The sequence below is a fragment of the Megalopta genalis genome, unplaced genomic scaffold (genome assembly GCF_051020955.1).
Source record: "Megalopta genalis isolate 19385.01 unplaced genomic scaffold, iyMegGena1_principal scaffold0026, whole genome shotgun sequence".
Taxonomy (NCBI): Eukaryota; Metazoa; Arthropoda; class Insecta; order Hymenoptera; family Halictidae; genus Megalopta; species Megalopta genalis.
The window spans coordinates 1,311,160-1,327,522 of record NW_027476096.1 but is presented as its reverse complement, the minus strand read 5'-3'; the positions used below and the strand labels follow the sequence as shown (position 1 = coordinate 1,327,522).

Genomic DNA, 16,363 nt, shown 5'->3' with positions numbered 1-16,363 from the left:
GCTTCGTAATATATTTCGTATCAACATTTTAATTTTTCATATTTAAATCTGTTATTTTAAGTATAAATATAAGTATTTAAATAAAATTAACGTAGAAATATAATCTACAATATTTAGAAGTCGATTAATAAAGTCCAACAAATCTGTATAAAAAATTAATTAGTTTTTTTAGTTACAATTTAAAAATGAAATACAATATAAAAGGAAGGGTTTTGAAAATTAACTATGCAACAAATAAGATTGTTATGGTTTGAGAGCAATAATTATATATTATTTTTATAACATATTGTAATTTTTGTGGAATCGACTCTATGTCACATTTCATGATCATACATTCAAGTCACGACATAAATTATCGGAAAAGTTAAAAAATATATTACAAAATAAATATTTAACATTATTGATATATTATTAACAAGAAAAACGAAGTAAAATCATATATGAGAAATTAAGAAAAATGTAAATTGATTTTAATTCACCACAGTGAATATTAAGTATATCATACTTACCTATACATTATCTTTATTTTGGAAAACTTGATTAAGAAATGATCAATGAACCCTGAGTGACGCCGAAAAAAGGTGGATATAGTTGAAATATAGTTTTACTAAATGAATGAATGGGCAGTTCAATCGAGTATCTCATGACTCTTAAATAAAGGCTTTAACAATGTCTTCATAATTAACTGGATTTGGTCATAATGCTTTAACTTTAAGCTGTTTCATTCTAGGTGCTCTCTTTTTAGCAAGTCTTCGTTGTTCTTTCTCTTCCCACCTTCTTTGCTTGTCTGGATCTTCTTCTTGAAGAATACGTTCTTTTTCAGCTCTACGACGTTCTTCTCTCCGCTGCGCTGCGGCTTCCGCTCTAGCAGCATGAGTTGTTTTTAAAAATGCTTCCTCTACTTTCAGTCTATTTTTGTCTGCTTTGCTTTTAGACTAGAAATAATAATACAATACAGAATAACATATTAAAATAGATGTACACTTAAAAAAGAAATATTATAAACCTCTTTAGATAGTTTGAAACGACGTAATTTGTCTAACAAATAGAAGGTTAATTGTAACAGCATTTTCAATTTTTCTTGGCCTTCTACATTGGTAGTACGACCTTTCATACTTATATTTAATCCCACCAGTAAAACTCTCTTTACTTCAGGCATTGTTAATTGAGTTGTATCTCTAAAATTAGAAACATGTTATTATAGATATAATAAAAGAAATTAAAAAGTTCGAAGTTACTATGCATTTTGTACTCTTACTCTTGTTGTTTGGGGCCACTAAATTGGTCACTGATGTGTACATAATCAATATATTGCGCATACTTTGTAAATGCTTGTAAAACTCTTGTATCTAAAATAGCTGATACTGCTTCATTAATTTCAGACATTACGTAAAATCCTGATGGAAGACCAAATTTTTCTCCTGGTCGCTTTTCTGGACAATACACACTAATATCAGCCATATCACGTACTAAATGCATTGCAGTACGTTTTGTAGCTATTGCTAATACAAAATTATCTGTTTCATCTTTTGCTAATTCTATACGTATAAGTGCTTGATCATTTTGAGGTCGTACAAGTTGTGCCAACACTGCAACTAAATCTTGCCTTTTAATTAGTTTTAATTCAATAAGCATAGAATCACATCCAATTCTTCCTGAACAATATAAACTGTAATGTGATTGACTTTCTTTTACTAAACCATTTTCAGATGCATCTTCATTGGATCGTCCTGTGTCTCCGACAAGAGAAAAATTATCGAGTAAAAGTTGTTTGTGTTCCACCAGCCACATTTCTGCTATACGTGCATTTTTCGATCGACCTGCTAGATAATTAATAAAATATACCAGCAATCCGATAATCATTAATATTTCTAAATAGAAACTATCCCATCGTGTTCGTAAATGTAATGGTATTTTGGTAATTGTTAATGTTGATGGTTCATTGATTTTTGAGCCTGTGTTTCCACCAGCAGCATCTACTCCTTCAAACTCTTCTTCATCGAAGTGATCAAATTCGTTATCACTATCAACTATTAATACATCATCTTCATCAAAATCTTGATTAATATTTGATTCTTTAACATGTTCTACTACACGATCGTTAATTGACTGTGTTGGTTTTTCTTCTTCGAAGTCTTCAAATTCTGCGAATTCATTATCTTCAGGAAGTTCTTCATGGAAATGTGCTGTGACCCATATATTCGTTGCCACCAAGACGATATGAATTACTACTAACCACAATCTCATTTTGTCTGAAACAAAATAACAACAAATAATTAGTTTGCCACAATGATAACAATTTAAAATCTAAAAATTAACATATGTATCTATAATTTATAATAAAGCAATCAACACAATTTCATTACTTCATTTAATAGGACCAGTGTATAAATATCATTATTTAATCTTGCATGAAAACTATTTTCAACTCATGTTAAGTAAAATATCGAACACTCTTAAGAAGTTTTTATTTCTTTAATTTATATATTAAATGTCTATTTTTATTGGTTTACTGTCTTATACTAACATTATGGTAAATTTAGATGAAATACTTCCACTTTTTCGACATTGATTTCAGTTATCAATTAAACAGAACAGTCTTTCCAATAAATAATACTGTTACAACACTCTTTCGAGGTGACTTGCATAGTATGAAAGTAGCCACGGGTTAAACGTCATTTCCTCCGACAAAAGTTTAGTTTTCTAAATAAGAAAGATAAAATTTATAATATCCAAGTCAGTCTTGTTACAAGTTAATTTATAATTTTTAAAATATGCTATATGAAGAGATTATTGATGATTAAAATATTTCTTAACGAAATAGTAACGTATACAACTTCATTCACATAAATACATTTTAAATTAAAATACAAGCTGTTTGACATAATTCCAATCCAAACATACTATACGTGTATAAAAAGATATAACTAGGTATTAAAAAGTAAATAAATAATAAGAAAACTTTATTTTGACGTATATTTATTTCTAACATACGTTTGATTAAAAAATACAGGAGTACTTCCTGTCAATGGTGATTGCTACGCAAACTCGGTAACACCATGCGAAGGTTTTTGTATTACGTTATGAACAATGATAGATAGTGCCGACCATTCAAATGCTATTATATTTAATACTGCAGTTCAAACTTATAAATGAATATTTGTACGGAAACAATTATTTTTATAATATAATTTGACTACTATCAGTCTTTGATTTTCAAAATGAGTTCAAAGAAACTATCTATATACATAAAAAGTATACATGCATTAATAATATATGGTAAGATTAAAAACAAGTTGAATAAATAATTTTAAATTTACATATAAAATTTTAATTTTATAAGACTTTACTCAACATATACGCTTTTTCTTAGAGATTTTAGAATTCTGAAAACGAACACGAAGAAAAGGAATTAATGACATCTCGTCGATAAAGTAAATTTCTTACTACACAATGTCGCAGAAGGACTTCAGCCTGACCATCTTACCTAGAGATATTTCGTGATTAAGCGAGAGATCGATTCAGTATGTCCGTAGAAACGAGTGAGAGGTATTTATTGCGCAGGCTTGACCATAATGGCTTTATTCTGTCAAAACATGATGCGGTCTTTGCAACGTTCTGTCACAATCGCATACCGTTCTGGTGACTCGATCAAGCATTGAGTCCTGATTATCGCAAGGATTTGTGGGTACCCTCAAAATAGTATCATTCGAATAAGTGGATATAGAAAGGGTGGGTGTTGACAGTGCAAATTCTAGGAAGCTAACAATGGATCAATACCGTGCGGAGGAGGGTAATATGCAGATACAATGAAAAATCGTTGTTCTTTTCTTATAACTCCTTTTGTACTGTGTGTGCCTGTTAACTTGAGAAGGTAAGTTAATCATAAAAAATGAAATACATATATCATGCTTAAAATATGCAGCAAGTAATATTTGGTTAAGGTTTCTCTATTCAATTTTAGTTTCTTTTTACGTGAAAATTGAAAGAGCTCGTAACTAAAAGCGTATAAAGTAAAAAGTAAAGAGACAGTTAAGTTTGTCACAATAAAATAAGATATCTTAAATTAAATTCTAGGATTATTCTCTTTCATTTTTTTTTTTATTCAATTTCATTTCTTTCATGTTAAGATGGGAATTGTTAAAAAAATGTTGGTTTATTGAAAGAATTTCTTCTTTTTAACCAATACATATTGTCCAAGTTATTCATTTGATGATCACGGAAAAATATTATACTAATTTCGATATTTTGTCCCTACATATTACAATTGATAATCAGTAACTTCAATCTTAAAGAAAGAGTTAAAATATTTTCTATTAAGAGAGTTTAAAGAAACAAAAATTCTAAAACGTAATATACATGTTATTTCTGACCTTAAAAAAAAGACACTTAGAAAATAGAGACATAAGAAAATAATTCCTTAAGTTGTCAATTTAATTTTTTACTTCAAATTTCTCTGATGACAGAGACACATGCATTATCATATAGGCTATAAACAATTGACGACCGCAGTCGACAAGTAATAGAATTTTAACTTATTGAAATAATTTTTAATCTGTACAGATTGGACTTTTTCAGATTTCGAGTTACAGAAGTAAAGTGACATACAAGACATATGACAAATATTTGTAGAGGCTTTTAAAATTTGTTATTGCTGTCCGAATGTTGCGTTAAAATTTCGTTCGTTTTTCAGGTGAATTGAATCAATCGCCAACATGGAGAAATCAGACAATCAATTGAAAACCTGGAAAAGGAAGAATATGAAGTCAACCTCATCGTCGGAAGTGATGACCCAATGTGTCCAGGTTGTCGTAAGATGTCGACCTATGGACGAAAGAGAAGTCGCTCGTGGATACAAACGTGTAGTTGACGTGTTTCCAGCGAGAGGGGTGGTCGAGATTCGTCACCCGCGGGATGATCCATCCAGTGATAATGTAAAAGTCTTCACGTTCGACGCAGTTTACGACTGGAATTCCAGCCAACAAGATTTATATGAAGAAACGGTCAGACCATTAGTGTCTTCCGTACTCGATGGTTTTAACGGTACGATTTTCGCTTACGGACAAACTGGTACCGGGAAGACTTATACCATGGAAGGTCTTAAGGGCGATTACGATAGACGGGGTGTAATTCCACGTTCATTCGAGCACATCTTCAATCACATAGGCAGATCTGAAAATATGCAGTACTTGGTGCGTGCGAGCTATTTAGAGATTTATCAAGAGGAGATACGAGATCTATTGCAGTCCGACCAGAGCCTTCGATTCGAATTAAAGGAAAAACCAGATACTGGCGTGTTCGTGAAAGATCTTTCAACATCGGTATGTAAAAACGCTGCGGAGATACAACAGCTGATGAACATCGGTAACCAGAACAGGACTATAGGTGCGACAAATATGAATGAGCACAGTTCTCGATCGCACGCAATATTTCTAATTACCATTGAGATGGGATCTATCGATGACACCGGCGGGATCCGGGTGGGTCGTTTAAATTTAGTAGATCTAGCCGGCAGTGAAAGGCAGAGTAAAACTGGTGCATGCGGCGAACGGCTAAAGGAAGCAAGTAAAATTAACCTAAGCTTATCGGCCCTAGGAAATGTAATCTCTGCTTTAGTGGACGGAAAAACTACGCATGTACCGTACAGAGATTCAAAGCTAACGCGATTACTTCAGGATTCGCTAGGTGGAAATTCTAAAACTATCATGGTTGCAAATATTGGTCCTGCTAGTTATAATTACGATGAAACTCTAACAACGTTACGATATGCGAATCGCGCAAAGAACATCAAAAACAAACCAAGAATAAACGAAGATCCAAAAGACGCTCTCTTGAGACAATATCAAGAAGAAATTGGACGTTTGAAGGAGAAATTAGCACAGAAAGGTATGGTACCGAGACGAAAGAAAAAGTCGAAAAAAAAGAAAGAAGATGAGACTGCAGACTCGGAATCTGAAGCAGAAGATAGTCGAAGTGAAGATAATAAGATTGGAACTGACAAGAAGCTTATCGCCGAACAGTTAAAAGCAGAGAAACAAGAAACTGAAACTCTTATAATGAGAATTAAAGACTTAGAGAGCAAGATGTTGTGTGGAGGTAAGAACATAATCGATCATACAAATGAACAACAAAGAGCATTAGAACAGAAATCAGCTGAGATTGCTGAGAGAAAGAAACGAGAAGTTGAAATGCGACAAAAACTTGAAGACGAAGAGCTGACAATGTTAGGAGTGAAGGAAACGTACACGAATCTGCAACAGGAAGTGGATGTAAAGTCTAGGAAGCTAAGGAAATGTTTCACAAAGTTACAAGTTTTGAAACAAGAACTTGAAGATGTTACCAACGATTTTAATAGAGATAGAAGGGATTTGGAACAAACACAACATGAGCTGATGAAAGAGCTGAAGCTGAAGTATCTTATAATAGAAAACTTTATTCCTGAGGAAGAAAAGAATAAAATCCTATCAAGAATACATCTCGATGAAGAGGAAGACTGCTGGATAGTGAAGGATCCAGAACCGTCCAGTATAAATACGATAAAGAGGCCTACATCCATTCCAGGTGCACGAAGACCGGTTTCTGAATACGCGCGTATCGCCCTAGCTATGGGAAGAGGTTGCCGCTACGCAGGGGAGAGCATATTAAATTTAGATCTTGATATGCCCGCGAGAACGACAATGGATTATCAAGGGCCGGCCATTGCACCCACTATTCAAGCCGTTCTTGAGGAAGCACTTCGCGACGAAGGCGACATCGACGTAGACGCTTCTAATGCGAAACTTAGATCTAAACCACGATTACAATCTGCAAAAATACGACCTAAGAGCGTTGGGAAGATCCAACAAATTCCGCCACCTGTTTACCCAAAGACGAGGGGTCTCGTGCCGAAGTAGAAAATTGTAACGCGTTCTTCTGAGTCTGTAAAGTGAATTGTATATATTGCGAAAGCTACACTTTGGGTGGTATTCTATTAATTTATATAGATTGTCGTGATGGTACGCGTGTATTGATAAGCCCAAAACAGTTGGAGTCTTTATAATTCTCTAGTCAATGTGCACTGTGAAGCCACGAGGTATTACTGCATTAATAAAGTATACGAAGTAAATATGATTAAGATTCAAAATTTCATTACTTTTGGTCGATTGTGCAAGCACACAATAATTTAGTTTACAAACAAGTACCAATAATTTGACGTAATACATACACTTAGATTATTAGACCTGCTGCTACTACAACATACAACATAAACAATTACAACAAGTTTGTTCTTGAAACATTTATACATTCCCAAATATTTCCATTTGAACCTTCATAATACTATATGTGCAATTTAATTATCTATTAATTTAGAAATATAATCAAAGATACAAATACACAGTTCAAGAAGTTGTTGAGTAACTTAATTATTATGTAGCTTCCAGGTCAAATAATCAAGGGTAATTTAAAAAACAAGCAGAAGTAGTATCCTATTAATTTAAATTGCTACGTGTTTTTAAAGGCTGGCAGTTGTATATCTAACTTTATGCTATTCGTTAAAGTGAAAATTGTGAAATGTAGGGTAAAGTGATTTGTTTACGTATTTTTGTATACAACTAAGTTTATTATTAGTTTAATTATATTTATATTTTTATTATTATTGAATATTAAGAACAAGTTCCTTGGTGTGTTTATAGTTTCTCTGAAATATGAAAAACTTGTACGCTTAAAAGTATTTACAAACAAAGGTTATTCTTTACTTATTTAATACACTCTTACAACGTGTTTTTTAATTGAAAAATTACATGTAATTGTTCTTGCTATAATGTATATATATACATATTATGAATATATATATGAATATATTTATGTATTCATAAATATATAAATATATACTTCTTTCAACATTAAAAGTGCTTGTAAAAATAATATTCGATACTTTCGACTCCTTTGACGCTTTATCACACACATCTGAACCTGCTAAATTATAAAGATGATAAACGTATTATCAATTAAGAAAATTGAATAAAACATAGCATTACAAAATCGTAATGAGAGTAAAGTTGTTCTTTTCAAGTACATTCTTTTCTCTGTTTTTACTTACTTTAATCCTGTTCACATCGATCGCCTCAACACTTCATTCCGTAAATCCACGTTCACTTCACGCGTTTATGATATACTTACAACATATTGCGATATTTTTAAGAGATTTAAGTTTTGTCCTCTCGTATATCTCATGTACGAGACATGTGGACGTTTTAAAACGATATGAAAATAAACTTTTTATGTATAAAGAGGGACAGCAAATGTTAAATCTTAAATTCGTCAGAAATTTCTCCGTACTAAAATTGTTCGTGAATTTTTAAATATATTTACGAAACGTATTCATTTTGGTTAAAAATTGATGAAGACTTTGCTCATTATTATCTTAATAATCCTTGAACTAGTAACGTTAACTTTTCCTGGAAACTTACGCAATGTTCAAGGAGAAAAGTACAATTGTAAATAGTTCAGTAACAATTGTAAATAGATTCAGTCACAATAAAACTTCGATACATTTTTATGAACGATTGCTAGATAGTCACTTTAATAGAAACGTTGTTGTTGCACGTAATTTCCGTATTGTTGTTGCGGTTGCTGCTGAGGGTAATTAGAAGAATGACCCGCAGGAAGTCCACCATAGGGTGATCCGCCATAGTTTTGTTGATTTGGATATTGATTTGACGCTATAGGTGGACCACTGTATTGACCCTGATTGCTTACGCCACCATATCCTTGATAATTGTAACCATTGTCCACATAATTCTGATTACTGCCGTAAACTTGCTGATGAGGATAACTTTGAAATTGTTGATTGGGTATGTTAGGATAACTGAGGGGAGGTGCTTGTGGACGGGGACACGATTGTTGAGTATTCTGAACGTATCCTTGATTGTAAAAGTTTGATAGCGGGGCCGTTGACGTGTTAGGAATTTGATCTAATGGCTTCGATGCGTTTTGTTCAACATTTTCATTCGCAAGCGGCAAGTGCGTCTTCGGCACATACTTATTTGGAAGGTCTCCCATTATATGAGCGATTAATCGTTTGGTCTCGTTTAGTATTGCATTTGGATCGTTTGTTTTTGTTAATTCCTTTGGCCTTACTGGAGACCGTGATCTTGAATGCGATCGAGATCGTGTCCAAGATCTTGGTGAATTTGACACAGATTTTGAAAATTCTCGTGACTTTTTCTTTGCCTTCTCATTTTCGCTAACATTCTTATCTGCTGCTTTATAAATATCTTCAAATGTATAATCATCGTCATCATCTGATAAATCCAATTTCGCCTTTTGCTTGTCTTCGTTGTCATTCTTAGTTTGTTCTTCCTCGTCATCATTTGCAAACATGTCTATTTTAGGCTTCCACTTATCTTCCTCTTCAACAGGATTTTGAGTTCCTTTTCGCACAGAAAATGGCGAAATACTTCTACCCGATTTAATACTGGTTTCCGTATTCTCTGGTGTTGGAGATTTTATTTTTGGCATCGATGACATGGACGTAGAACCTAAATTAACAAACCCTCTTAATTTTTCTACTCGAACAGGATCTGTTGCTTCTAACTTCTTTAAGAAATTAATCAGTCCATGTTGTTCTTGAGTGGATAAGTCTTTAAAATTTTGTAAAAGTGATTTCAAGTCTGCGTCTGACAAACTTTCCATTTTAGAAGTTTGATGATCGACCGTACCTGCTGTTGTTAACGTCGCAGAAACAGATGCAGCTTGAGAAATAGAAGTATTGCTTTTAGCCAATCCTTTTACGAAGTCAGCCGTTGTTACTGGTTTATCGGAATTTTTGGATGCTTCAGCCATTCCAACAACAGCGTTAATCAGAGTTTCTAGTTCTTCTTGAGATACATTTGATCTACCTTGAGCTACCAAAGCAGCTGCTATTTGTCGAGCTATGGCTACTTTATCTACAGTACCAACACCAGGTACACTAACTGGTTCGGATTTAATCGTAGGTGTAATTACCTCCACCGACCTAGGATATACAGTTCTTTGGATATAATTTGTCGATTTTGCAGTCTCCATTTCTTTCTTTTTCTTCTTCTCTTCTTCCATTTTCTTTTTATTCTCTGCCGCTTTATGTAACAACTGTGCGATATTTTGGATTGCCGTTTTCGTTGGTGTTATAGCCATTTTCTCTATCATTCCGGCAAACAATTGACCTTTAAGTTTTTCTTTAACAGTTTCGAAAAGCACGCTCACTTCTTCGTCGTAGAGTAATTCTTCGGCAGAGTTCGGTTTTGCTTTTTCTGCGGCTAATGCTTTTGAAAGAAGAGATACTATCTTCGGTCCAAGAGAACCCAATTGACCTTCTAGAGCTGTAAGTAATCTCAATAAGCCGACTACTTCTAAATCTTCAGTTAATATGTCATCTGGTATAGGACTTGGAGACTTTTCTTTTACTGGGTAAGGAGTTGCGTAGTGTATTGACCTTGAACGTGTAACACCACGAGGGTAGTAATTACTTCTGTACATATTTCCTCTTCCTCGCATATACGACGAATATGCGTAATCGCGTTCTCTCATATCATGATGATCGTAATAGTCCGTTTTAATTGTTTTTGTACCGACATATTCTACTTCATCATCGCTCTCTATACGATGACGATTTCTCTTTGGTGGAGATCTGTCACGTCTGTTCGATGGTATCCATTTTTCTGGTGGCTTGTCTTCTGGCAACTCCAATCGCTTCCTAATTTCTTCTTTCCTTTGTTGCAGCTGTTCGTTATGGATCTCGCGCATTCGTTTGTTCCAAAATTCTATCCATTCTGGTTTGAAGTCATGTTTACTAGGATCTTTTCCCTCTGCTTGCAACTCTTTGTACCGTCGATTCCAGAACTTTTTCCATTCATCGGGGTAAGATGGATGCTTTTCTGGGTTCTTCTCGTGAAATTTTAATGCACGATCAAGTGTCTCTTCAGCACGTCTAATTTGTTCACGATATTTGTCCCACTTATCGCGTTCTCTGAGTGGTTCTGGTGAACGCGAACGAGATCGCGAACGTGTACCAGAACGAGTTCGATCTCGTGAATAACGCGATTTAGTACGATACCTTCCACTTTTGTCTATTGAATTAGCTTTTCGGTTACGAACGGGAGATCGCGATCTTGAACGTGATGGTGATGGGCTACTTGATATACTTGACAGGGACGAAAGAGACTTCGTTTCATCAGAGGGCCGTTTTGGAGACTTTCTCACATTTTCTTCTTCCTTATCTAAAGGCTTGCGAATATTTAATTTATCTCTTGTGAAAATGCGAATCTTGAATCCCCTAAAAAAATATGAAACATAACCTTAATTGAAATTATGTTAGACTAAGAAACAACCATTAATTTATCATACTGAAATTGTAATTGAAATCAGAATACTTGATAAACTTTCAATTACTAAAAAAATCTTTGAAAAAGTTGAATTAATTAAACGTTAACTTACGATTTTGTAGTATCAGATTTTGAATCGGTTTTCTTTGGTGGAGACTTTTCATGCTTCTTGTCTTCACTTTTATGTTTATCATCCAACTTCTCATCAGCAGGTTGAGAATCTTAATATAAAATAATCGTTATATGATAGAACAACAGTCGAGTAGAAGTGTCCTGCTTCAACGATATAAGATTTTATATACTCACCTTTTTTTATACCACTATTACCAGCTACTTCAGCCATCTTTTCTTCAAAGTTTGTTACCCATCGCACATCGTAAACATCCATAAATGTTAATTCTGGTGTTTCCCTGCATGTAGGAAACAGCCATTGATTTGTACGAAACGTAAATTAATAACGAAAACGATTGACGCGCACCTTGTCTAATAACACCCATTGACTTTTGTAAAACATGTGAATTGAAATTCTCAATTCATAACAGTGCTCTACTATATAAAGCTTAATATAATCAAAACAAATTACAACTTACCTAAAGTGATAATCCTGATAGACTCTCTTGATGTACTGCATTTTATTTTTTTCAAATTGATTCTTATCTACCAATTGTGGTTGCAATCTTCCAAATCGTTCTTCAATCTTCTTAGCCACTAACACCGATATTTCATTAGCTCCGCGTTTATAATTAGGAGTACGCGGGAGTTCCGTAATAGCACGCGAAATTGTAGGAAAATGTCTATTTAGATACGTTATTCTATGATTATAGCTGGTAATATGAGCCATAACAGTACGAGGGTCACCCCTTTTGTCACATAAAACACATGTATAACTGGGTTCGCAAGAATCCCTATCAACCAGTTCAAGTAGATATTCAAGGCCCACAAGAGGAGAACTTCTATGGCGATCTAAACTCATCTGAATCGTTGTTGTTCTAGTTATTTGGTCTTCCATACCAGGTGGTACTGGTTCTCCAGGTGCCAAACCATCGCCAATAGCTGCCGACTGTGTCGGTGGTGCTGTTTTCACAATATCTGATCGTTTGGACCATAACAAAACTGGATATGGCCATTCATCTAATTTCATTTTATGACGATTACACATATTATGATTCAGTAACTTGTGAGCTCCGAACAGAGCTATGTTACATATATGACACCATATATCACCGTCTTCTGTTTCAGAGTACACAGGTCTAAGCGTGCCATCTTCAGCAGTGACACTGCTTCTCATTAAACGTTTTCGATCATATTCTTCCTGTGGAATACAAATACTTTGTCAAGTGTACAAGTAATTGCTATTTTAATAATATGCATATTGTGGAACATGAACGCATCATATATTGGAAATCAATAAAACATTAGATAACATTTTATAAAAAAAAATTTCTATATTCGTCACAAAGAATATGGAACTATAGAAAGCGTAAATTATTTAAACAATATATCAAATTTCTGCTTGTACTATATAATTAATAGTAAGTTATTTATATAAATGGAATAATTTTGTTATATATAAATTATTATATTAAATAAATGAATATTACAATATGTACAAAGTTCTAATCTGTAAGTTTCCTAAAACTTTAATTACAAATATAATGTTATCGTACATGTGTTTCAATGTGCATTACCTTCTCCTTGCCTGCTTCCGATAGGTGGGAAGGATTACGACCTTCTATATCAAGATCGTCAAAATTCTGCATAACTGATCCAGGTCTGTGAAAAATTCTCACAGTGATTTCTGAAAATATAAAATTGTTGTAAATTTTAAAAAAGACACAATGCGGCATTAGGGTAGGCGTAATATAGAAATTAGTGAATGTAAATACAGAAAGAAAGTAATGATATATGTATTTGTATATATATATAAATATATATAGCGATATGTTATCATTGTATAACAAGTGTTACGTTAACAAAATGATTTCAATAATATAACTATAAAGAGCATGAGATTATTAATTAGACATTAAAAATAAATATTAATTTATAAGCCGACCCTGCAGCAGCAATTGTATGTACACTTGCTCCAAAATTTTGTTTAACAAAGCTTATTATATTACAACTACAAATTTTATTAAAGTATACTTACCAGTTTAAAATTATACATGCTATTATATTTAAAGAGTTTGTGTATACATATATAACAATGTCTACATCTGTCATATCCATCAAAATATTAAAACTTTTTATTAAACAGAAATATAAATTTACGTTTGAATAACAACAGTTGTGCATTTATGATATGCAATGTAAAATATTGCTGAAAAAATGCTATCGATATGTGAAAATTCAGTATTTTAACAAATATTCTGAATGAAATTTCATAACATGTTTGATAAAATAACTGAATTCTTATGTAAATACTTACACATTCAGGAAATTCTAGACGTATGCATTAGCTTATGAGATAAATATGTCCTAAGACCATTAACTGATAATTATTTCTACTTCTTTAATTTAAGAACTGCTTATAACTAATATTGATAGGTTTGCTGGAGTACAACAGTCGATCCCCAGCTACTTACCGATAGAAAGGAAATTTCCTATATCCGATAACGTTTCCAGGATGCACAAATACCACAGAACATTAAACATAGTGCACTATATAAAGACACTAATATCACGCAAAGTTAAGAATTAGAATAACTTTGCAATTTATGTTTAAAAGAGAAAAAATATAGCCGTATACCGTGAAAGAAAAACATGTTTGCTTTGAACTGACACACCTAACATAGGTACTATATTAGAACTCTGACGCAGGAGAATGAATAAGACATATAAATGATGTGTGTCGGGTTTATTAAGCGGTGCTTACTTAAATAAATTATACTGCGAACAGAACAACAAAATCATAGTAGCATTTACAGAAAGACCTGCAATACGCGCAACCAAAAGGTTATACGATTGTTTGTAGACTGCAGGAATTGTATAATATATGCAGTATAAACCGTTCTCACGCGCATCATCAGTTTTTAACAACCAAACGATGCTAGCCAAATGGCCATCCATTGGTTTCTGATTAATTTTTCCAGTTTTATAAATGTCTTTTATTCTTTCGAATCACGTTAAGCCTAAATCGTAACCTTTGAAAGTAAAATATAAAGGGTAGTGTTAACTTACCAAGTTACCAGTATGCGATGTAAACCACTCAGCAAATTCCACGGTGAATATTTCTGATTCCTTAATTTTGTTTTCAACAAAATCTTTCGGTAGCCATATCGAAAGAGAAATATTCAACTGCAGATCTGCGCATGACTGACCTGCATGGTCACACTTGGTAATTCGTTGGCCGTAGGAAATGTTCTTACCGATATGTTTTGTTTCCGGGTCATAAAAACAAAAATAAATTTACAATTACATAAGTAAATCACGTCTGAAGTGCATATGATGTGATCATAGAAGGTCAAAAAGTAAACTCAAATATCAATTTACACATCATAACTTTATCTTTTACATCATAACTTTATTTTTATAAATAGTCGATTGAAGAAGGACAACTTCAATTAGTTTGTAAAAATTTATTCATTGATTTATACATATAAATTACAATATTGCAAAATCAGGATACTTGCACACGCTTTGTTAAAGACTGTCTAGAGGGAGGAAGTATAGATAATAAAACTTAAAAGAACAAAGTAAAATAAAAATTATAATATAACAGGTTAAATATGTACAAAAATATGTTGAAAAAAGTGTTTCAATGTTTCAACCAACGTCAAATAAAATATTGCTCGATATAACCCGTAAACATAAACAATCGACGATCTTACCTTCAGTGGCAATGTTCTAGTCACTAGAGCCTCGTAACGCCTCACGCAGTTTCAGCGATAGATACGCTTTAAAAAATAATAATTTTTTTTCAGCGATGTAATGGGAAGTGATCTTTGTATGTATAATGATTGAATTGAATGAAGTATAATGATTAATATAAGGCAAGGGCCCTTACTGATAAGTCCCCTAACGAGTCCCGGGGACGAAACATCTTCCTTTCTTTTAAGATATCCTTCGTCAATTATGGAAAACTTACACGATTCAATATATTTCGTTGAACATACATTTTTTCATAAATTATAAACAATGTTTCTCAGTCTAAGATATATTCACAGTATATAAGCAAATATTATTTAATTAAAAAAAATAAATCGGGAAGATAACATGAAGTACATACATAGGTTCTTCAGAGTATCGATACAAAGAGCAAGCATGCTTTTTTAGGAAAAATAGAATTTATAAAATGTTGATCTTTAAATGCTGTTTCTAATCACAATTACAAATACATTTTATTAATTTTATCGTTTTCTAAAGCGACGATAAACTTAAAATACATTTTCTGTATAGAAAATTAGATAGCTTGGATTTTCCGAGATATTTAATGTTGTGAAATGTGAGAATCGTTAAAATGGCTCATTCAAATGCGGTGCTAGATAAAATATTAATTGAAACGAAAAATAGAAATATTTCCAGATATTATTTTTCTGAACTGTTTTACATTGTTTAACTTAAAAAATTAATAGGAACATCATTTGAAATATTTATTTAATTTTACATGTATTTGCAATATGTATTTTAATTATTTTATTGACGAACATATTAATGTGAGAATACTATTTCAAACGTTCATCTAATGGAAATATTATTAAATAAATATATAATAGATATTAGATGAAAATTATGAATTATTTAAATTGATATACATGTTTTGAAAAACTTATTTTGATTGAAGATAAAAATATGTACATTTTTTCTCTACAGTTTTCTAATTATTTCCTTTCTGTAATAGTTATTCTTGAGATGTAATACTTGAGATAGCCCGCTGTTGCAAGTTTAAGAACATGAAATATTTATTGAAATATTTGGTGGTGGCTAACGTGACTGTGTTTGGGAATAAAGGAGAGGGAGACGTTTCGTCCGGAACCTGCTATCAGTAAGGCTATCCCTACCGGGCCCTTGCCTTAGACGTG

The 16,363-nt window shown here is 32.8% G+C and overlaps 3 protein-coding genes across 5 annotated transcripts; 1 reads left to right on the top strand and 2 right to left on the bottom strand.

Annotated features, from left to right (window-relative positions):
* Window positions 1-240: 240 nt before the first annotated feature.
* On the bottom strand, window positions 241-2,686 carry LOC117217630 (PAT complex subunit CCDC47). The gene is made up of 4 exons (XM_033465374.2): window positions 2,528-2,686; window positions 1,259-2,252; window positions 1,007-1,178; window positions 241-935 (listed from the first exon to the last, which is right to left on the bottom strand). The coding sequence occupies exons 2-4, from the start codon at window positions 2,245-2,247 to the stop codon at window positions 696-698; spliced, it is 1,401 nt and encodes a 466-aa protein (XP_033321265.1). The 5' UTR covers window positions 2,248-2,252; window positions 2,528-2,686; the 3' UTR covers window positions 241-695.
* Window positions 2,687-2,779: 93 nt separating this feature from the next.
* On the top strand, window positions 2,780-7,110 carry Klp68D (kinesin-like protein 68D). The gene is made up of 4 exons (XM_033465372.2): window positions 2,780-3,279; window positions 3,374-3,684; window positions 3,759-3,874; window positions 4,694-7,110. Exon 4 carries the CDS (start codon window positions 4,716-4,718, stop codon window positions 6,891-6,893), a length of 2,178 nt encoding a protein of 725 aa, XP_033321263.1. The 5' UTR covers window positions 2,780-3,279; window positions 3,374-3,684; window positions 3,759-3,874; window positions 4,694-4,715; the 3' UTR covers window positions 6,894-7,110.
* Window positions 7,111-7,725: 615 nt separating this feature from the next.
* LOC117217628 (uncharacterized protein CG7065-like) lies at window positions 7,726-14,669 on the bottom strand. 3 transcript variants are annotated; one of them, XM_076527572.1, is made up of 7 exons: window positions 14,523-14,669; window positions 13,031-13,140; window positions 11,933-12,654; window positions 11,649-11,752; window positions 11,455-11,563; window positions 9,702-11,293; window positions 7,726-9,521 (listed from the first exon to the last, which is right to left on the bottom strand). In XM_076527572.1, exons 2-7 carry the CDS (start codon window positions 13,100-13,102, stop codon window positions 8,563-8,565), a joined length of 3,558 nt encoding a protein of 1,185 aa, XP_076383687.1. In that variant the 5' UTR covers window positions 13,103-13,140; window positions 14,523-14,669; the 3' UTR covers window positions 7,726-8,562. The 3 variants fall into 3 exon arrangements, with proteins under 3 accessions (XP_076383687.1, XP_076383686.1, XP_076383685.1); XM_076527571.1 differs by adding an exon at window positions 13,928-13,945 and having other exon boundaries at window positions 7,726-11,293; window positions 14,523-14,657; XM_076527570.1 differs by having other exon boundaries at window positions 7,726-11,293.
* Window positions 14,670-16,363: the final 1,694 nt, after the last annotated feature.